The following is a 23,883-nucleotide window of genomic DNA, read 5'->3' as shown; positions in this document are numbered from 1 at the left end:
TGTTGTGAGATAAACCCATTGGAGTTACCTTTTGTGATGTGTTAGAGCAGTTTATTGAATTGTTACTTTAAAGTATAAGTGTTCCATCAGCATTTTCTGCAATATCTAGAGAAGGATACTAACATTTTTTTGAATGCAAGACAAGGGAGTATAATGAAATGTAATAAAATTTTGAAAATGCTTGCTTTTCTCATTATAAGAGTTTTAGTTCTTTTTTTAAGATCAGAAAAGAAAACAGTGTCCTTGAATAAATTATTTGTGTTAATAAGTTTTGGCAGACATCGTTTTTTTAATTGTAAAATGTACAGAGAAGTAGCTTGCCTTATCCAAATTATCCATTAGCACAACAGGACTGTCCTAAATCACATCATTACATGTGTCAGCTAAAGTACAGAGATTTCAGGAGGATGAAGAGCAGATTTATTCTTACAGAAATTGAATAAAATCAAAGGTGAGTTAAAAGAAATGTGGTATCCAGGATCAGACCACATCCTATAATCAACTTAACCCATTAATAAACCCAGAGACAATGGCAAAGAAGCCAACACAAATGTCAGTGTAGCATGCCAAGGAGCCAGATGCCATCACTGGCACCTCCCTTGTGATCTGCTCACCAGGACCCCTCTAACACAACCCAGGATGCTGCAGACCCAGTTTGTTGCAAGGGCACGTCGCTGGCTTGTGTTCAACTTGTCCTCCTGGTCCTCCACGTCCTTTTCTATAAAGCTGCTTTCCGGCCAGTTGTTCCCCAGCCTGTGCCTGGGCATGAGGCACGAGGCCCTGGCGTTACTTGGTGTACCGTTTGCAGCATCTTCATTACCAGGCTTCATCACTTCGCTTGCATTTTTAGTAGTACTAGTAGCAGTATTTTTTTTTTTTGCTTCAAGTAATGGATAAAGTCTGATTTCCAGGTTTTACTTCTTCCAGCCCCTTGACCTGTATTCTGTGAGTGTTAAATCTTCCTGGTATTTTGCAGTTTGCGCTTCACAGAAGAAATTATTCAAATATCTCACTAGTGTTTCATTAAAACCTTTTGTTTACGCTACATCACTAAAAATGTTTTGAATTTTGAATTAACATAGTCATTGGTGTTTTATGGTATGCATCCTAAGCTCCACCCATGCTGTTTAATGTTTTTTCTTCCCTTTTGATTTCCATTTATATCTTTTCTGAGAGACTTAATATCCTAAAATCCTAAGATTTTGATGTTACTGCTTATTTGGAATCAATTGCTGTCACTTGACATAGTCACCTTACAGTTGTAACTATTAAAGGTGAGCTTTTAGAAAATCATTGCAAACTCAGCGCCTGGAATTTCAGTGACAGACTCTCTTGCCTTGCTATTCTTTGAAAACCCCAGTACAAAAACTTTAGGTGGTTACATTTTAATTGTACGTGTTAATGAGTTGGAGGAAGGATGAACCAATCAGGGGCAAAACTTCTGAGTCATAAAAAAACCCCAACTTTGAAAGTTCTTTAAACTAGGGAAAATGTTAGTGATCTTTTTTTGGAATTTGCAGTGCTCTATTTCTGTGGCTGTAGGTTGGAAACAGATTGGATGTCAGACTGATTGTCAGCATTTCTGTTAGTGGTTTTATATGTGGGTGGTTTCTCAAGTAAAGAATTTTGCATTTATTGTAAAAGCTAGTAAGGTGACTTTCCTATATCTAGCTACATGCTAAAATACAGAAGCTATAATTAATGTATAACAGGAATTTGAAAACTTAACTTTCTGTTTCGAAGAAAAGGGACTCCTGAAACATAATTCACTGAGAATATTAACATCTGAACCCACAAACTGAAAATACAATGTTTGGTGTGAGCTGAAAGGATTTGACATGATAAGTTTTAAGTAGCTTCAGAGTTTATCTTTTCTTTCTGTTGCTTCTGTCACAATAAAGACTAATTTCTGTGTGCTTGAATATACATCTACTGAGTCAATATATGTGCATTTTTACACCTTATCTACATCAGATGCTAGTGTATTATCTTGGTTATATACTTTATCTCATTGATCTACCCTACCGTCATGCTTTGGAATATTACTCAAAACTCTGAGTTCTGGCTCACTAGAATATCTTAAGCACACAATTTGCCACTTCAAAAAAGTGGCAAAAAAAGTGGCAAAAAAAAGAAATGCAATGGCGCTTTTATGTCGGGCGGTTAAGACTTCTGTTTGAGCGGTTCTGTTAATCCTGGCGTGAGGAAAGCAGTCCAGTGTTTGCCATATCCTAATCGATGTGGTAGGGGTCCCTGGGGATTCCCTCCATACTTACTGCCCTGTCCTTAGTCACCTTAACCCTTTTCCAGTGAGCAGAACAAAAACTTGTTAAATGCCTAAACATCATCTAAAGTCCTACAAAGAGGTGTGCGACAGCTACCAGCAAACGCTATTCCCCTCTGCTTAGTTCCCGAAGCTCTTCGATCCCACACAGAAAAGCAATGGATTACAAGTGTGCTGTGTTAACAATACAGAATCATTCTGATTTGTTCTGTATCTTCAATCAGCCTGTTACATGGTTATGCATATCTTGCAATATAATTTATATCAGTTTGCCTACAAATATGCTTTTAAATCAGTGCAGCTTTGCAAGTAGATGTTTTTTATTTGGTTACAGATATTTGTTGTTTGTTTTGCTTAATCTATTGAGGTAGAACAAGCAAATCAAATCATAGTTAACTATGTAGGTTTATACTGCGTTAACAAAGGTGGCTATCAAGTAAAAGTTGGTTTTGTTAAATTCGTACACAGATCAGCACGATAGGAGGAACACTCGAGCTGTAGCTCTTTATTCTGTGACATTTTGAATGCTTGGTATGTTCAGCTGGTCTGAAGCCATGTTACAAAAGGTTACTACGAGAAAGCTTTGATGGCTATACTCAGAATAGTTGGCAGAACGAGAGCAAAATTTAGGGACAAATTGTGGAAAATTGCAAGCTGAAGTATAAAAATGTGACTTGGTAGATGCAGCATGGCTAACAGCAGCATTTTAGCGTTAATGCTGAGAAAAAATAAATAATCATGGAAAGAGAGGTATTGCTCTGATTAAAGCAAGAGATAGGCATAGCATAGCCTGTATTTTAGTAGTTAGATCACAGACCAGATTTTGGTGCTGATAGGAAAAAATTGAGGGTTTGGGGGTTTTTTTGTTGTTTTAGTTTGGTTTTTTGAGACCACTTAAAATTGTATAATTTATACAGTTTCTCTGGAAAACAAGGAAATATGTTCTTGTACATGTTTGTTTGTATGGTGAAGGTCTGTATGTATTTATAAAGGAAGAGTACTGGGAAAATATTTCCAAAAATAGTGTATGTCTTACTGTGTGAAGTAACTTCCTTTTTACTAATGGCTGTTCTATAGGCTAGTTGTGTTGTATGGCATGGTGAATTCAGATAAGCATTAAAGATGTGTACAGATATTTTTTGTCTAAATAGTACGAAACTGAGCTTTGGGTCTTGTTTTTATTTAGTTTGGTGATCCTCTGAGGATAAGTTTTCTCAGGTGTACCCAGCTCTGTGTGAATTCAGATTGCTCAGCAGTTAATATATGATGAAACAAATGCACCGCACAGTGTCAAACTAGAATAACAAAAACACAGTTGAAATTCAGAGAAATATAGAGACAAGGCAAAATATGAATACTAAATCCTTCATGAAAGCATCTAAATACTTAATTTTACTTGTGTAAAGCTTTTGTTTTGCCATAAAAGACCTAAAATATATAGCACTTTTGTATGTCTGGAATATAAATAATCTGATGGCAGCATCATTCTGAAGTTCATGCATATTTTTAAAATGATTTAATGTTCTCCTATAGGTCTCAATTTTATCCAGATGCCTTTATTCAGTCACATCAAAAGTACATTACCGAACATTTTATTTATCATCGTATAAGGCTTAATTCTCTTGCAAGTTAGAACTTTGCTATTTTCTTTTGAGCCACATTTCACACCTGTTTTGAAAAAGATAAAGATTAAGGTTGTTTTCTGTTTCAGCCTAAGAGTTCTGTGGATTTATTTTTTTTCTTGAAATAGACTCAACAAAACAAAGTAGTAGGCTTCTGGCACAAATCCTGCACACTACCTCACTAAATGATTAACTTTTCCTTTATCTACTGGTTACTGATATTAGCATATCAAGTGCTCAGATCTATTGATATCAAGGGAATTTGGTTCTAAATTTTATTTGTTTAAACAAAATCTGAAAATAACCCCAAATTATGTAATGACTGTAATTTCTGTGTAGAGGATTCAGTTATCTTGCTTCAAAACACTTTTTCTCATTACTGAGTATGAACGGGATAGAGGAACTGAAGGAATGAAGGAAGGGGTTTGGAGAAAATTTACTTTTGTTGACATGAGGAATTCTTTCAAGAATTCAGTAGGTTGGGATACTTAGATGACATGGCAGAGAGTGAGTATGTGGGTCCTGGGTTGTGAAGAATGCTCCAAGTTTCTAATTACTTTCTGTCTTAGAAAGTTTTCTTGGAGTTAGTTATCCCCAGTAAACCTGGTCAAGGTCCTGCTTGTGTAATTAAAATACTTTCTTCATACCTATTTGTTTGAAATAGGATGTATTTTTTTCATAATTTCAGAGCTAATTATTGTCTTAGTTTTTGAAATTGCAAGGGCCCAGCATTTCAGTGGAAGAAATTATCTTTGAGTCTATTTTCTAGTGTGTTAAAACCTCGTAGTGCTTTAAGCGGAAGGCAAGGGATAAGGTTACATATTTAATTTAAGCATATGCAGTTTTGAGATTATTAGTAATTGGAGATAACTGCCATTTTGTACTCATAATTTCCTTGCAGAATGATCAAAAGCTGTCATTGACAAATCTATTTCTCTCTGTTGAACCTGAATGCAAGTATCAGTAACACAGCTGTTCCCCCTGCAGAAGATTCTGTTCTATTCTCAGCATCGAGTGACCTTCCAGCAGTGCGTACCCCTGAGCTACTGCCGGGTGGCTCGCTCTGCGGCTCCGAGCTGGGCTGGGCTGGCCTGGCCCATGGCTTCATGATCCTTCAGGCACCTGCCTGAAAAGGGAATGCACAAATGATATTTTTGTAATTGCTCTGTAATGAGTTGCTTAAAAACAAATTTCAGGCAAGTTGAAAATGGTGGATTTAGCACTTCCCAGCTCCTTGTGTTCTTCAGATCCACAGCAAATTAGGCAGTTTTAAAACGTGACTTCTGGGTGTGATTATTTTGAGTTGGTATCTCCTCTCGTTTTCATTCACATAATCGTTACCGAGAGTGAGAAGGCCTAACTTCTAGTAACGTGATGCATGAATCAGTATTTCAGTTTACTTTTGGGAAGAAACTGTCATTTTGTATTTCAAAATTCACCTTCACGATGAAAGCAGCATAACTCACTTCACATCGACAAACTACCATTTGGAGCACAGAATTTTAGAGAATATAGCAGGTTTCTGTAGTGTCCTTTCCAACCTCGATGTTTTAATATCAAATCAAATCTTAGTCCATGTAACTTACTGCTGTGTTGTTTAACCAAATGTCATTTCATACCCTTTGCAAGATTTTTTTTAGGAATTTAATGCTTCCCCAATAAGAAACTATTAATGAAAGATGACCATTTGGGATTTGGTGTACAGAATCAACTCAAGTTGCAAGCACTGACATGTTATTCAGCTTGAATCTTCTATTATTTTTTTCTTCAGTCTTTTTGTATGTCAAGGGAAAAAATTGCTGTAGCATGTTATGAAATACTGTGCCACGTGCACATAAAGATATATCATAGTTGGCATATCTGTAATTTAGTTGTAAGTATGAAATTCCTATTAGGAATCTATATGTCATATTAGCAAAATGGTATCCATCCTGTACTATATTATTTTGGTAACATGATAGCTAGATTTGAAATGGAATCCAAAGGTCATAGTTGGCATCATATTGAGAATTACTTAACCACATTTTCCTTCCTGTCACTGACCTCATCTCTGCCCAGCCCTAACTACAACTGTCTACATTGCAGCAGGTGTGGAAACACTCTTATATGTTTGTGCAAATTCATTTTTTTTGACCTACGGTGAAAAAAGTAATTTTCAGACTGCATATCATCTTTTTTGTGGGTGTGGCATTGAAATAATCAAGTATTTGATTTTTTGGGGATCAGTAAATTCATTATATTAAACGTTTGTCATTTCTATTTTTCAGATTGTATCTCACAATTATTGAAATTACATTAGCAAATACTGAATTTACAGTAGCGACAACAGAAAAACACAAGGATAAATTGCCATGTTCATCCCTCACAAAAGCCCATTATTCCCTGCATTGCACTTCTTCACAGCCAGTGGCAAATGTGTTTCTAAACTTAGGTTAAGTTACACAGCCATGTTCTATTTAACAATAAAGCAACAGAACAATTATGTGTAAGATTCAGGACTGCTGAGCATTTGAATCTTTCCTGTGCTGAAAACCAGAAATTCCTAAATTTAACTGAATTACTGTTTTTCTCCAAGCATCTGATTTGGACTTCTTACTGGAGTTAAAGTTAAAATGGCATGGGACATAAGTCATGTTGGGTTTAGTTTGACAAAGGCTATGCAGAAACCAAAATTAACTCAGGACAGTGATAGTGCACAAAAACCGCTGTGTAGCTAAGTATTTGCACAGTATACTCAGGGTATTTGAAAGTGCTGAAGGGAAGGGAAGCTTCTAGTGATTGGGGTTTTTGTTTCAAAACAAAAGAATGTAAGAATTTTCTGATTAAAGGTTATGCGTGTGATATAAGAAATACAATCAGAATGATGCTTTTGAAGGTATTTGAGGTTTTGTATGTTTTTTATGGAGCAAGCATCCTTTTATACAAGATAAACGCATCAGAAAAACAGCGCAGAGTGTTTCCTTCGAGCACAGACACTAAGAATGATATTGTAGAATGTACATTCTGGTCATATCATGTACTTTAAGGAAGACTGTCTCCAGCAAAACTTAAAAATATAAAAAAAAAGTTTTTCAAATACCACTGTATAATGCAGGTATGAAGAATAATTTATTTTAGAGAGGTTCCCAGTTCTTATAAAGAGATCTCTTGCTACCCATATTTCTAATATCTACTAGTAAGCTTAGCTGATAATTCCATGGATCCTTCATTGGTCATCCCAGGAGCTTAGAAGAGTCTAATTTACAGAAGTTTACTCATGAAATAAAATATTTGAAATTTACAGTTTTACTTAGTAGAATGCACAGACTCCTGAGCTGTGTGAGATCAAGTGTTAATGAATGTTTTAATTTGTATTTCTTAAATTTTATAAATGTAATGTATTTGTAATAGAATGCATGTTACATTAATATACATACATACATAGATATAAAATTCATTGTGTCATTCTTCATGACAACATCTTGTTTCTTTTTTCCTAATTTTAGCTTTCATTTAGAGAAATAAATTTAAATATGTGTAATGTGAAATGTGTAATGAGAACTAGTTTGCCCGTAAATTGGTACTTGGTATTGAACTTTGTTCCCTGCCACTCCTTTTTGAGTTCCCTTTTTCCTAGTGATATTCTGGGTTTGGAACGGCAGCTTCGGTCTGAACTTCAGCATCCTTCTGTTGTGGCTTAGAGCATCAAGAACATCACCAGGCGAGAGTTATTACCATTCCAGGGCAACCCTGGAGATGTGTAACAGAAATTAGAAGTAGGTAAAACTTTATGGGACAGGGGATACATGAGAAAGGAAAGCAAGCCACTCTTTTACTCCAGATACACTTCCAGCCAACAGAGGCTCATAATCTGGAGCTCTTTTTATAATCTTCACTAGCAGACTAAGAAAATAAAAGAGAATCACAGCATTTATTGACAATACTGCATTATGTTTACATTACGTAATGAATAATAGTAATTTATATATGTGTGTATGTATCTTCCAGGATATATTTTTTTAAAATATATGTGATTATATTGTGTGTAAGTGTGTATTTATATACAGAAACATAAAAGTGATTGACAAATGGTATTTGATGGATTTCTAAATACTATTAAAGAGTTCCAGAGCTGTGTAACTTCTGGGAATAATAATACAGGGGCAAATACCGTCAGCTCACCTTTTCGTTAAGTGCTGTGCCTCAGAAATCACCAAGAGTCTTTTTGGTGCCACACAATAAAGGGGATGCATCGTGCTTTCCCCAGTCTGGCTGTGGTATCAAATGTGTGTTGGAAAAACAGTACTGAGAGATTTAAATAAAACAAAGACAAAACTATAGAAGGGATATAACAACTGATATTATAGAAACTGGGTATAAGGTTTCTCCTATATGAACCTTTCGGTTGATTTCCATGTGAGCAGAAATCTTACATCATAAAGATTAAAGTTCAAGGCAGCAAGGACTGTCAACAAGAAAGGCATTCATTATTAATAACAACAAAAAAGTCATATCATTTTTCATTTTACCCAGGGAGGAAAAGGACAAAGAGACATCAACACATTCAACTGTGTAGGTAACCCATTCTGTCCTCCCTAGGCCATAGTAATGAATGTGATATATGCCGGCAGAGACAAGGTACACTGCCAAAACACGTATATTTGTCATGCAATACAGCATTCCTTTTCGGTTATCCTGGTGAGAGGCAAGATTTGTTTAAACAGGGAAATGAATGCATTTTCCAGCTGTGAATTCTGTGTCAGGGCACCCATTTTCAATGAATTTTGTCTCCATTCATGGGTGTGGTCTTCATGATTACATAGGTAATATGTCTGGGTTTGCATTTGAGGTTTGTTAAGGTAATCTGAACTTGGAGTTCGTATGCAGATTGGTTATTTCCATCCAGGTTAAGTATTGGGCTTTGTAGTCAATGAATACAATGTAAATACCTCACCCTGTTCTGAACTACTGTAAGATTATATAAATACAGAAATTGTGGCGGTTTGTTTGTTTTTTTTTATACAGGAAAAATTTTGAACTAGTATGTATAATAAAAAAAGCACCAGGGTGCTTTTTTTTTTCTTTTTTCTTTTTTTCTGTTGTTTTTTGGGGGGGGTTATATAACAGCTTTTGTTTAATTACTTGTAAATTATCTAAGAAGGTTACCAAGTATATAGAAAGTATTTAGGGTGAAACACTACTATGCTTCGCAGAACCATTTCTAGGACATATAATCAAAAGCAAATTGCGTATTGCACACTCCAAAATATACATTCCAGATCTTTTGACATGAAATAAATGGAAATACTTACAGTTCTGCAGTGCAACTAAATGCTATGTAGTTAACATGGTCAAGAAAAAAATAGTTGGTACCTATGGTACACTACCACTGTTCCTTCTGTACAAAATTTCTTAAGGGATGCAAACAGCAATGTTTTCTAAAAAAAAAAACAAAAAACAAAAAAAAACTCATTACCTGTTCTGAAGCAAAAAGCACAACATTCTAGTGAGATGAAAACTGAAGGACAAGAATAAAATGTTCTTCTAATAGTAAAAAGACCCCAGACAACCATTACTACAAATGAATATTCAGCTTTATACATTCTGTAGCCAAGGATACGTTACTCAGGGCACGTTCCCTGCGGACTCTGGGCTTCATTTTGCAGGGTGTCCGGGGCGCGGGCTGGGTGCGCCTGGCTGGCTGCACAAACAGCCCTCATGCTCAGAACGGTGTCGAGTGGGAGGGTGCATGTATACATGCAAAGTTCATTTGGTGTAACTGTAATGATGAATGAAAAGTTGTTTGGAGTGTAGGTGAAGGACATGTCCCCAGTGCTGCCACGGAAAGAGTAACAGGAATGATCAAGAACTGAGCATAGATTCAGGGCTGCTGCTTCACTCTATGTAAGGTGCCTGCGGCATTATTTTTTTAAAGCCTGCCGCCGCCTTAACCTATTTCATATCGGTGTGTGCCTATATCTAAGGGTCCATCAGCCTAATATCATATCTACCTCTGAGGAAAGACCTTTGGCCATGCAGCCACGATGATTTATTGCCTGTTGGGACAAAACCTTCTTGCTACAAAGAAAGCTGATGTCTTTTCGAGTATTACTTTCTTCTGATAATCTGTTATGAATGAGTAGCAGAGCCTCATGTGCTGGTGGTGCCTCTGACTCTCAAAACCAAGAGTGACTCATGAAATCCACTGCATGAATTGACACAAGGCAGGTACAACAGACATTGTCAAGGGGGCAAGCAAGAGTTGTCAGCCTCTGAGACCTGTAGCTGGGCAGAGCTGGGCTGGGGTTAGTCCAGCTGGTTCCTTTTCATGCCCATCAGACAGTGAGGGGGTTGCAAGACTTTAATAGATTGTGTCCAGAAATGTGAAATTCATCCTCAAGATAAGCTTGATAAATATAAACTTTTATGAATGAAAAAATTTGAATTTATGCAATTGCCTATACTTTCTTCTTAAGGAGCATGACACGGTTGTTCGGTTCTGTGAGAATACAGCTGAAGGAATGTAATTTTTGTGTTGTGGGTTTGTTGTTGGGTTTTTTAATTAAAAAAGGAAAAGAAGAAAATTCTTACTAGATTCTAGCAGCTTTTGATAGATGGCCAGAGAAGGATGGGACTTTCTTCATGAGCATGGCATTGGCCTGTTAAAATCAGTCTGAGTACTTGCTCAGATTTGTCTGACTAATACCTGTCAAATAACTTAGATGCTAATGGTTAAAATCTCAGGATTTTGCCCCTTCTGAGCACCTCACCCATCCTGGTACGGAGCAGGCCGTGTGGGCAAGCCGTGTGGGAACAGCGGGCTGTCCTGCCCTGGCTGCCTGTCCCAGGGCATCCAACAGTGCTGTCCCCAGGCTGTCCCCAGGCAAGCCGGCCACATCCACTAGCCTGCAGGCTGGTTTGGGTAGGGGGTGTGGGGCCAGACTGGGGCAGGGCACTGGGGCACGAGGGCACCTGTTCTCTCTTTCGTTCCCTCCTGCTGACGTGGCAGTCTTGTGGAGGACAGACAAGTGCCTGGTATTGGTGGAGCAGGAACAAACGCTAAACTAAAGAACAAAAAAGAATGAATGAAGACAAGGAACCAAAGGTTTCTTACTTTGTGATTCAGTCCTTCCAGTGGGACATACTATTTTATTTTGACTCTACGTGGACTCAGAGAGGGTCGGGATGCATGTGGGAAAGATGTATGAATTCACATTACACAGATAAAGTTAGTTTTGGTGTTTCATAGGCTTTGAATATTTAGTTTACAATCTTAGTAATGTATGCCATGTACTTTTGTCAGTGTACTTTATAGGGAATGTGTAGGTACATAAAATCATTTAGGGGTGGTACAGATGAAAAAAAATCAAATTAGTAAAAAATTAAACTTTCTGCAGTAATAGGACTAACCCTGTGTGTATAGCTCCATTTGGTTGATTAAATTCTTAAATTTTGTATTTAGCTTGAACAGAGTAAATGAGATATAGCGCAATCTCAGAATGGAGCGAATATTTCTTTGTGTGTAGTATTTTTTAATGAAGGTAAATGCTAGGGAGAACCTATTAACTCAGATCAGTTTTCCATGTAAAGTATTAGCATTTGCAGTTTCTTTATGATTTCAAGGGAGGGTGAAGGTTTTCTTTTCTATTAATATTGTGTGCCATTACAGAGGTCATAGGGTGGCATTTGGTTTATTGTTTTATCTGTTAGTAATACATCTTGTAAATCCCTAACTAGCAATGATTTTTCTTGAGCATTCTTTAAAAACATTTCTGTAGCAAACCTGATACTTATAAACAGGATTAAAGAGGCTGGTGAATTATGCAGCAAGGCTGTCTCGTTTCTTGACTCAGTCTATTATATGGCAATTGAATTATTTTGGCAAGATTTAGGCAGATAAGACAAAGTTTGCTTCTTTCAAATATGTTTCCATATTACTTCAGTCTGGAAAATCACGTTGGCTTTTCAGCAGCAGGTTCTGAGATATTTAAGTAAGAATGATGATGAAATGAAAGCTCACCTTGACTTTCTGTTGAGACAAATTTTTTGAGGATTGGTGGTGTAAATCAGGTGTAAATGATGATCCAGTCTTGCTATTGCTGTTATATTAGTAATACTGCAGAAACTAATAAAACGAATTATTTTTTCATGCATTTTAACTTGAAAAGGATCACCAAATCCTTGAGAAAAAATGTTCCTGCTAACTTATCTGCAGCACTGCAGGTGTGTTGTGTTCAGAAAGCCAAAGACTGCATTCACTGAGTGTTCGGACTTCTACCAGTTTCAGTGAGTTTGGCTCACAATAGATGAAGGATGGAAGAATACTACAGCATTTTTTACTATTTCTTATGTGTAGTCTAGCTGCTGATTTTAGTTAATCTTGCTTTTGTTTTGCTGCTGTTTTGTTTATCTGTGAGTTCTTGAAGTTGCTGTCTCTGGAGATTACTAGTGAGTCCTCGCATCTAATTTTGTTCTTAACTATTCTGTATTCCAGTGGAGACAGTTGAAATATTTTATATTTTACCTTTTTATTGATATCTAAGTTTCTTGCACCCCAGCAATGTTTCTTACCAGAATTAGGGAATGAAGTTTTGGAACCAATGATAGTAAAGTAAAAAATTGAGATCCAATACTAAAACTGCATCTATTGTACACATAATGTAGCTGATAGACTAAGATAAGTGCTAATAAGGGTTAAGCTTGTCCCTGGAGCAGGGAGGTTATTATGTACACAGCGAGGTATGGACGGTCTCTTTAGAGTTCACTTTGGATGGCACTGAACACTTGCAATTAAATGTGAAACCCTTGGTGTGTGGGTCACCTGACTTACGCTGACTGACACCTGATGTTGGCACCTGGTGACTGTTCAGTGGCCTGCATGAGATTCATGGCTGGTCTCAATTAGTCTCCTGCAGCAGAGGTATCTTCATCACAACTGGCACCTGTGACGGCAGGCTGGGGGGAGGTCAAAGGTTTGAAAAGACATACAGGGTAATCTACGGAGTGGTTCTGGGAGGCAGTCCTTACAGGTCAGAGCTGCTGGAAAAGCATGAAAGCGTTAGAAGTTGCCCTACGCTGTGTTCAGTTATAAGGAAGAACAGGTATGCTATGATCTGATAGGAATCACATGGCAATTTAAATTTAATTTTAAATGTTAATGTTATCTCTGTAATAATGTGCAAAACGTGTACAGGATGGTGCTTTTTTGTTCCATGTATGCACTTGGTGGGTATAGTAAGAGAACTTAAAGAAGTGAGTTCCTTGTAAAGTCTTGGCTTTGTATTGCTTTGAAGGACCACTTGACAAACAGGTTAGTCTATGCTTCTCCATCCCCCATCCCTTCACTTAGATACAGTATTTGGTAATTAATAAGGTTATCTCTTCGATGTATTCTTTTCTGCCTTGTTTGAGCAGAAATTACATGTTTTGGAGAACATTGCTAGCTTGCTGTCTCCCGAGTAGTTACAGAAAGATACCTATGCTCTGTCAGCACTGCTGAGGAAGGCACAAGCCTACCCGTGCTAGCCTCACCTTAGCTGTCTGGCCTGATGAGTTTCTGCTCCTTTTCTGCTCTTGGGACGTAGTTGTAGAGGCCTTTCATAGTAGGGGAGTTTGGTTTGGTGGGTGAAGCCAAAAAATGCTCTGTTGGAGATGTAAGTTGGGACAAAATGCCTTCTCTGTTTAGATGAGCAGATGGACACTATGCGGGGAAGCGCTGCAAGCCATGAGACAGTAGCGGGTATGTATTCATCTTGCTTTGGAGAATGCACTTAGCACCTTATGTCACGGCACTTTATATATATATGTCTTACATCACTGAGATGTGTTCTACCTGGTTTAGAGTTTTAGTAGTTGAATTTCAGGTATTACTCAGGTTTAAAAAATAATGTACTCAAACAAAAGCAGTTGTTCACAACATTATTTTAGATCTTTTTCGTCTGCATCTTTTTTGTTGTTTTGGGTTTGTGGGATTTTTTTATATTATTCTATGTAGTTTTAATGAAAAAAAATATATAAACCATGTTGTAGTGATAGTGTATTGAGATATGACAATGCAAGGTATACTTCCCTGACAAAAGATAAAAGCTATGAGAAGATTCATTCTTAAGCTTTTATATGGTCAGAATTTAGCCAAAATCTAACCTCTTTGGTTAGTGCCTTTCAGATTTATGTTTTAATCTGAGAGTCCTTGGAGGTACTGTGTAAAACAAGTTAGAAACTGGAAAACAGGTTCGGAGCCACTAAAAATAAGTTAAATTTATTTAAGAGTAATTTATTTTCATTTTTCTGTGACAGTTTCATTTTTATTTAATTTTAAATTTTTGATGTTTGATCTTGAAATTATATGGAAATTCATGGTCAAATTATAAAACTTAAAGGAATAGATACATCACAGTGTCAACTGTAGAGCTAGTTTCAATAGGGCTAATATTCAAGAAAAGCAACGAGAAGGTGTTATTTGTGTGCATAAAACATTTCAGAGAGAATTGTGCTGAAAAGTTGTGGTTTTTTTCTTCAAAGTACATGAATATGAACAGGATGGCACAAGCTGGACCTTTTAAGAGTGATACAAGCATAGTTAGAATAAATAAGCTTTAATGTGTATGGTTTCTTCTCGATATTTAGGATGTTTATGCCTACCATGACTGGAAGATTCTTGGGAGTAAGAGGGAAGGTGGACAGTGTGCAAGTACTGCTTGTTATGCTTGTGGTCATGCTTAACAGCAAATGTAGAATCCCTGCTTCTCTGAAGGGCATCCGGGCTATTTCTGAGACAAAATGTTGAGCGTAACTTTTTGTCCATTATACTGTGCACATGCAAGGTGACTTCTGTGCTTTGAGCTGTCTTGGAAATGTCAGTTTTTCGAAGGAAGTGGAGGAGATGAAGGTCCTGTCCAAAGGGAAAGGTTGTTTGATGCATGAGTAGAGCTCGGGGGAGGTCTGGTTGTAGATGTGTGAGAGAGAATATTGAGAGGGTTCTTAGAGAAAATAAGGAATGTCGGATATGTTATGTGCGTAAATGTTCAACGGGAGTAGATTTTAATGCCAGGTCTTGAATGGTCTGAATCCTAGAGGGTGAGAAAATTAACTTTATGCGGAAAGCAAAAGGAGTGCTGATGCTGCCAAAAGGCAGCAGAGGGAGGAAGAAGAGCAAGTTCAGTGTTACCAGTGCGTATTTCATTGAATGAAAGAAGATCAGAGAGGAAGGAATTACAAGTAGGAGAGGTGAAGGATGGCCACCACAACCAGAGAGTTGATTAGTGTTGATTGAAAGCAAACAGCTTCTAGAGAATATTGTAGAAGACTTCGCAGTCTCTTTCCTTACTAGCTAAGGGAAAGGAAAACTCAGAGATGTTGAATGTGAAACCTTATCAATTGAAGTAGGAAAAGATAAAAAATACCAATTAAAGTGTGAAGAGAGGAGGGAGCTGATGCTGACCAATTAAAGTGTGAAGAGAGGAGGGAGCTGATGCTGGACTCAAGAACACTCCTGATATAGGTCACACTAATGAAGTGTTTGGAAAGGCAGCATGGAGAGGGAAGGATCCCTGAAGAATTTGTAGGTGGAAATGGTTAGAAAAAAAGCAACCGTATTTTTCAAAACCAGTGGATAGATTAAACTGGGAAAAAAAAAAAAAAAAAAGAAGAGGCATAATATTGACTCTGTATATAAAATTGAACTTTCTCACACAGTACTTCTGTCCCTGTTTCAAGGCTTAATGAGCAGGCCTGTGTAGGCAGCTTTGTATCAATTCCATATGCAAAAGCTGCCCGTATGCCAAAGCATGTAATTCTGCAAGGGTTATATAGAGCCAAAATTCTGAAGTGAAAAACAAACCCACAGAACAACCAACTCTTCTCCTCATAGATTCTGGCATAGGAGTGAGGTTGGGTCATGCCTTCTGATGCCTTTCTGCTGGACTGGTCTTTGGAGGTTGTATAGCTGCCTACTTTGGAAAGCCTTGGTAGTGCTTCAGTACAAACTGAAGCTCAAAGCTACAAAACCCTCCATTTTAATTCTCCTGAGCTGCATCTTTATCTCTTTGGATGAAGATGGGTATTTAACTAGAACCCTTCAGGCTTGGTCATAAGAATTTTAAGATGTTATAGTTGAAAGTTAGATTGAAAGCCATAAGGAAGAATTAGAGATGAAAGGCTAGATTTTGAAGAGTCATTGAGCTAAATTTAAAACTGACTTAGTCCATCTTATGGGGTAGTGTCAAAATTATGAGGAATATCTTGAGGTTTACTGGTAGATGATGATAAATACAGTCCACAGGGGAGCTGTGGAAGCATTGTTCATTGCACTGGAGGGACTGCATACTCGCAGGGAGTGGGCAGGCTGTAAACCATGAGCAGAGGACAAGGGAAGCGGAGACTTGGAGATTCAGCTGCAGTTAATGGAGCATTTGTTGGTTTGATACATGACCTGTTAATATTTAGCTTTTACACATTAAAACGAGCTGCTGCATTGTGGACTAAGTCTGGTAGATTTAGATCCAGGCAGAATATAAGAGATACCCAGCTGCAGACAGAACAATAAAAGTGGTTTCATTACAGAAAGAACCTGCACTGATGTCCAGTTAATTTAATTCCTACAGAGAAAAGATACAACCTTTACGTAACGGTATAATTAATCTATCATTTATTCTACTTCTGAGATTTGACATTCTTTTAATTGTTTTGTTAAGAGATTAATAATCTTTCACAAAAATCTGAAACTTCGGCGAGATGCATTTATGCTGCCCGACTATGTATACTTAATAATTGTATTTGGTGGTTTCTTGGTGTTTGGTTGGGTTTTTTGGGGTGTGTTTTTCTTTTTTGGAGGGGTTGGTTTTTGGTTTGGTTGTTGTTTTTTTTTTTTTTACTTTATAACTATCACATGAAAAATACCTCTAAATTTGTGTGTTCCTGCTGCTTATTTCGCACTCCAAGTTAAATTCTCCCCTTGTGATTTCATAACAGCAGCAAAGTGAGACATGGTGGTGCAAATGAAAGCGCACAAACTGGGGTAAACTTTTGTTGATCAATGAAAGTATAGAAAATTTTAGTTTAAGTGTATTCAATGGAAGAAAACAGAGGTTGTCAGTGACTTGTGTCTATATAAAATGAGAAAACAGAATTTTGTATAAACACAAATGTGGTTGAAATCTACGTAGTATGTTCTTACTATTCAAACACGCTTTCTGTCTCCTCACCGATCCTTAACAAACAGCCCACAGTGGCGGCAGGCAAAGGTAGGCTGCAGCACTGCACACACAACTGTAGATTTCTTATTTTTTGTAGTTTGTGGCCTTCCCATCCCACATACTGAAGCGCTAAGCTAGCTAACAAGTTGTACATGATTTTCTGTGATTTATACTCATTAATTTTTTTTTTATTTTTTTTTAATTCAGAGGTTTTAAATTTAAATCTGAGTTAATTTTCTAAGGGTTACATTTTTCATCTAGACTTTTGGAAAGAGTATTCTAGGGCAACATTACATGTGACGCAGTCTTCTTGCTAACATAACATGAAGAGTAACCTCAATGGTAACTATTATAGCTGGACGCTTCTGTCAAAGTGGTCCTTTGGTGAATCAGGCTTGCACCAGTGTGTCGGACTTAAAGAAACTCTGTGTACGTCTCTTTGCAAAAGTTGAGTTGGATGTGTGACAGCAGTGGGTGGGAGCACCCTGTGCTGCTGGAAATAAAGCCCTGAGGTGGCTGCACCTTCTTCATGCGAGGTCAGGTGGGTGTGGGGCTGACAAAAGACGTTGCTGTACCGATTCCTTTTTCACCTTCCTGGTGCTGCTTCGTGCTTCTCGCGCCCTACTCCCAAGGTAACGGTGCAGATGAAGCTCCCCTCGCCCCCCGACGTTATCGCCATCTCAAGGCACATCATGAAGCCGTCCCGGAGCGGGGCTGCTGCGCTCCTTGCCCCCGCGCTGCCCCCGCAGCCCCTTGCTCTTGCGGCCATGCTCGGGCCCCTGGGCCGGGAGCGCTCCCGAGAGCTCGGGCTGCCCCGGTGCCCGGCTGGGCCACCCTCCCGCCGGGCCCGGTAGCCGGGCCAGCGGCGGCGTCCCAGGAGGACGGGAGCGAGCGGGTAGCAGGGGACGCCGGCAGCGGCCATCCCGAAGCGATGTAAGGTGCTCGCTCGGCACCTCGCCCCGCGCCGCCGCCCGCAGAGCCTGGCCGTGTCGCCGCGGGGCTTTTCCGCCGGGGTTTGGGCCGGAGCAGCCTGGCGGGCGGGTGCCCCCCCGCGCCGGGCCCGCGGCCGCGGCTGGTGTAACCGGCGTCCCCGCTAGGGGGGGGTGCGGGGACGGGCTGCGGCCGCGCCGGGGCGCTGCGGGGGCGCTGCGGGGGGGCGGCTGCAGCCCCCGCGGGGCGCCGGGTAGCCGCGTATATAGCCGCATCGGATCACGCTGTTAGGGCCTGGCGTCTCCCCATCCTCCCCCCGCAGTATCTGAATACCGTAGACCGGGAAAATGAGACCTGCCAAGGACCACACATCATCCGTGCCAAGCACCCCTAACTCTCCAAGAGCTGAACGTGTCGGTAGTTAGTTTGTTAGTTAGTTAGTTGGTTACCTTCCCCACCCCGAACACATGGGTGGGAATAAGGGCTCTTGGCTGCTTACGCTGTGAGAAATGCAGAGCTGATGTTGAACGCTGGTAGGATACCTACGGGGTGGCGCTGAAGGGGTTAACGGCACTACAGGGGCTGTGCGGGCTTCGGGTATGACAGACTGGGGAAGTCGATGGACATAACCTAGTGCTTAATAGAAACAGAAAATTAGTGATTCTCGCTTGCCTGAGGTAAGCACGAGCCTCTGTAATGTCTTGATCTTTGTGCAAAGACCTAGTAAAGAAGAGCAATCTTAACAGAAACCTTAAATTAGATCGAGGGATTTTCATGACAAGAAAATATCACTGGAAGGATGAAATGTTGCCCGTTAATTTAAAAGAATAGAGGGAAAAGCTTTTATGTAGTCTTTTTTACAAAACAATTATTTAAAAACATTGGTGATATTTCCCTAGCTTATATTTAAAAACCTTAACACATATATATATGAAAATAGAATACTGTGTGGAATAAAGGCAAAGATATTAATGATTGCTAGCAATTTTTCAAAATATGTTAATGAAGCATCCTGGTTTAAAGCTCATAATATGCTTCGTTTCCTGGTTTGAAGTCCTGGGAGCTGCTTTTTCCATGTGGTGTTAGAAAAAGAGTGTTTAGAGAAAGGTCTGCACTACTATTAGTTCTATACCACTTGCCTGAATTATTTTTATTCCACATCAACCATTTTATAAAGTTGAGAAGAAAATATGTTCTTCACATGGATAATTTGATATGCCATTGTGGTTTATTATTTTTTTCAAAATGCTTGCTATCTGGAGGCAAATGATCTTTATAATACTGTATAGCTTCTATATGTGTAAGCTTGTTAGTGTAGGGTACTGCTTAGACAAGCCTGAAGTGTAAAAATGGTGTCTGGCCTTGCAGGTGATCTCTATCAGATTTTTATTTTTTTTTTTGCTTGATGGAAAAGGTTTGACTGATTAGGCAGTCTGCTGCGATAATGCTAAAGGTTAACTTTTAGGCTGAATGTTTGTAAATGTGAACTTTGAACTTAAGTTTTGAGAAGTGGAAGTTGACTACCAGATAACGAGTGATTGAGTGGATGATATTAAATGGAAGATGTTATACTCGATAAACAAATGCATTGGAATTGAAGAGTGGTTTTGCCTGTTTGTGTCAGCTGTGTGAGAAATGCTGTTGATTCTTTTTGTTTGGCTTCAGAGGTTCTTCGATTTCATTTTCTTCTTTGCATATTCGAGACTGAGCAGCACTTTGTTCTTTCAAATGGCAGGCTCATTGCATGGGGGGAAGGGTGCGTATCTGCAGGTGCGCTGCCTGTGCTATATACCATAACATTGACAATCCAACCAGGTTGGAAAAGGGAGTGTTGCCTCTCAGGGTGTTGCCCCCCGGACGGATCTATTATTAGTGTGGAAGAACTTTTTATTTCTACATTTCTAGCTGAGCTCCCATCGAGGCTGGCTCAGGTTGTGTAGATTAGTAGCCTCTCAAAGGATAGGGTTTGTAGTTAATTGATACCTAATTGATAATATCAGCAACTGAGTGTGGGATAACAGGCCAGTTACTGGCCGGACAGAGCAGCACTGGGGCAAATGGAAGATGCTGTGTGCTGCAGGTGACGTGGGCTTTGCAATTGGGCACACTGATCTGTGTAGAATAAGGGGAAAATGAAATTGTTAATAATTTGCAGCTGAGATTGATGGTTCATATGCTGTTCTGTGAAATTGCATAGTAGGTACAACGATACTGTCCCTGTGCACGAGGATAGAAGGTCAGATTGTGTACAGTCATTCATGTACATTTGGCAAGTTTGTGGTGGTACTTACTGTATAGATGGCCATAACTTGGAATGTGGTTATGATTAATGGCTCAGCTTTGGTAGAAGAGTGTGTATAAACAAGGACATGGCTTTAAAGAAGAGACATTGATTTTTATTTTTATAAAAATAAAACACATTTTGTTACCTTTTATATTTTGAGACGTAATGACAAGTTATTCTTGGAAGGGATGCAAATTAGTAATGACTTGCCCCTGCCTCTCTTGAATAGCGTATATTAGGCTAAAGAATTCTGTTTCTTTTTTAGGTCTGTTGCACTACTGAATTGTGTATTTCATCTATTGTTTCTCTGTGTATAGATGATTTGGATAGTTACATTCATGTTCTTACATTTGTATATTCCTATTATTAAAACAAGAAATTTGTAGCATTTGTAGGTCATACTTTTCTTACTTTGAAAGGTGTGAAAGTTAAAGCTAAAAGGCCAATGAGAAACTTACTTTTACAATTAGTGTTATATACATTTACACTATGAAATTCTCTTGAAGTAGTGGTTCAACACACTCTTTTAGGAGTTTAATCTGTTTTATGGGTGTTCTTTTAGCAGTAAAATAGTGCAATAGGCAGAAGAAACTTTGCTTTGACTATCACCATGTTCCAGAACTTCACTTTGGGAAATTGGATAGACATATAGTTCCAAACTGTTTGGCTAGGAAGCATGCTGCCTTTGATTTTGACATAATGTGGAACGAGTTGGTTATTTGCCTCCTTATATAACGTATTTGTTTTTCATTAAACATTCTGATAAGGTCTTATTAAAGTACCATGTATTATTTATGGTATTTCATATGAAAATGAGCTGAAGGGAGAATTCTATCAGCTTAGGGCATTTCCAGAATAACAGCCTTTCTGTGCTGGGGGGGGGGGGGGGGGGGGAATGAAGAAAAGCATGACATACTCCTGTCAGAACAGGAGACTGCTTAAGGCAGAGAGAAAGAATGAAAAAAGGAGATAGGGCATAGAGAGGGTTAGTTTCTCCTTCTCGCTCTCTCTTGCTCTGTGGGGTGTGGGGTGTTTTTGTTGGTGGTTTGTTATTTTTGTTTTTCTGGGCTTTTTTTTTTTTTTTTTTTTGTGATACAAACCAGCACAGATTACTTTATCTGGGTGTTCTAGTAGATCGGCCCATGATAAACTGCAAAAGCATGGAAGTTTCCTAAGCCAAAAGCAATCCCTGTATTGTAAGTTTGTGCATGATTGTTTTGGTGTCGATTGCTGAGTTCTAAATACATTGGTTTTGTTGCCTTGACTGCTTTTGAGAAAGAAAATTATGTAATAACTGATTCTACTGGAAAATTTTCGGTTTTGCATGAAGAAGACTTAGTGGATCTAAATCAGTCTCTGAAGCTTGTGTGGGTGCAGGTATGTGTGCGCACATGTAGAATGAAAAAGAATTATTTTGTTTAATACAGCACCTGAGTTGCAGTGACATGTTTTGTATCTGTTTCCAGTGAAGCGGGGACTATTATTTGTTTTTAAGGTAGATCTTAATATCAAACCAGTTATGCTGTGGATGAAATAGACTTCTCTTGTATGTGGCTTATTTATTTATTGTTGTTAATGCTAAACTCTTCATCTAAGATACGTTTTTGTAGGAATGAGATATCCTATAAAACAGGTGATTTAAAATCTTCTGCAGTCTTTTTAAAGGAAACCCCTTCGAAATCTCAGGTGCTGCTTTGAGGTTTGACCTTTTTTCCTGAAGAATTAATATTTAATTCATTTGTCAAATTCCAATTAAAAATAGTAGTATCTTCTCTTATACTTGAGTTGTATCTAAGAAAAAAGAGACTTGTAATATAGGACCTCAAGGACGAGCTGTAATATAAATTATTTGATTTGCAGGTCACATCCTACTTTATTACATAAGGAGTAACTAGATCTACTAATGAATAATTATTACTCCATAAAATAAAGGGGGGGGGGGGGGGGGAAGAAAAAGCCTGCAAGAGTGGAATACTAATTTGAGGTATCACTCTCAAAGTAAAAAGTAAACATGAAATTCTGAAAATTGCAAATGTAATTTTCCCATGTAACCTGATAGGGCAGCCCTTTATAATAGATAGCCTAGCTGTCAAACAAATTTGTAATTTTAGATGAGATGGGCTGTAGACCAATTTTAAGATACAGTCTTTATCCAAGCCTGCTCCCCTCCCCCCAGTAAAGTAGACACAGTGTGTGCTGTGGAATTTTGTTTCATTCCCAGTGTTTCTGCTGCAGTGGTTACAGAGATATTTCACAGTTTCTCTGTAACGCTTTTATAGGCTTCTCTGGGAAACTAGATGGTGAATGAAACGTAGGTATAAAATTAATCTGTATTCTATAAAAACCTCATTTACTGATAGCACTGTGTATTTGCTAGAATCCTCTTGCCTAGCCAAGATTCTTTCCCTTCCCCACTTTGTGCTTCATACTTTTGTTCTGAGAAGGGGAAAGCCCTTTTCATGTCAGGTGTGAGTCCTGGGAGGGGGGGGAAGTGTGCGTGTGAGTGTGCATGTGTGCGTGCGGAATCATAACAGGCATTCAGTCCCAGCTGGGCAATGACACTAATTGCCCAGATCTCATGGATGCCTGTGATGCAGCGCGCTCACTTTCTCTCCTTCCCTATCCTCTCCAGGGATTTTTAAAATGCAGTATTTGAATTTTGGTGAGTGGTAAAGACCCTGCCCTAGGACCCATTTGACAAATGAGAAGCTGTGCAGCATCAGCACCAGCCGACTGAGCCTCACTGAGTCAATCTCTCTCTCTACTAGTCAGCAGCTACTGTTGTGAGACAAGCTTCAGCTCTCTGTCATTGAGGAAGTTCCATTTGCTCATCAATAGGCTGCAGGCTGTGTCTTCTTTTTTTCCTCTCTCTTAAAAATTCGTAGTTTAAATCTACCAAGTTGCCTTAGCTGACAAATGAATGTAGGGATCTAGCGCCGGGGGGAAAAAAAAGGCATTAAAGAAATACTGTTTCTTACTTAAATAATCAAAAAGAAAAAAAAAAAAAAAAAAACAACAAAACTAACCCATAGGGACAAGATAGGGCAAACGTGCTTGCATGCAAGCCCCCTCACTTGTTCTACGTAGACTTCAGAGCAACACCATGCAGCATCCCCTTACGGGTGCAACCTGCGTGGCACTGCCGAATGTGGGCATGTGTCCCCAGCTCTCCTGTGCCTTGACTTTTATGTACTTACAGCAGGTAAGTTTGCTTAACTTTTTCTTTTTCTATAGTGCCTGCGTTGTCGACATCGTTTGGGGGTATTTGTAATCTTGGAGATATTTTTTTTATGTGAACAGACTGTATAAATGTCTCCCACTGTGTGGAGTGAATGTTGTGCCTGCGCTTAAGAATGGTGAGAGTGAGTAGAAAATATATTTTAACAGAGCATCAAGCCTTTGCATATCTTTTTTTGTTTGGGTTTTGTATTTTTTGTGTCGTCGTCCCCCCACACACCCAGTGTCTTTATTGATGGTGTTTATAGATATTTAACACAGTGCTTTCACTGTAATTCTTGTGGATACTGTAGCAGAGTTTCAGCCATAAAGGACTGTTCTTTATTCACTTGCAGGCATAAATTATACTTCTAA

General features: G+C 38.8%; 1 protein-coding gene across 24 annotated transcripts in view; it reads left to right on the top strand.

Moving 5' to 3' along the window:
* Positions 1-23,883, top strand: part of RBFOX1 (RNA binding fox-1 homolog 1) — a 916,301-nt gene that overhangs the window by 608,784 nt on the left and 283,634 nt on the right. Inside the window, exon 1 of one of the 24 annotated variants that reach the window (XM_040592409.1) lies at positions 22,867-23,494. The exons of 22 other annotated variants lie outside the window; for them this stretch is intronic. In XM_040592409.1, the coding sequence (XP_040448343.1) occupies positions 23,351-23,494 (144 nt within the window). In that variant the 5' untranslated portion in view covers positions 22,867-23,350. Of the gene's footprint in view, positions 1-22,866; positions 23,495-23,883 lie in introns of those variants that run through there. One more of the 24 variants, XM_040592413.1, reaches the window with a different exon arrangement.

This window comes from Falco naumanni, chromosome 4 (assembly GCF_017639655.2).
Source record: "Falco naumanni isolate bFalNau1 chromosome 4, bFalNau1.pat, whole genome shotgun sequence".
Lineage (NCBI taxonomy): Eukaryota > Metazoa > Chordata > Aves > Falconiformes > Falconidae > Falco > Falco naumanni.
The sequence above is the reverse complement of the archived record's forward strand: the minus strand, read 5'-3'. Positions and strand labels throughout refer to the sequence as shown.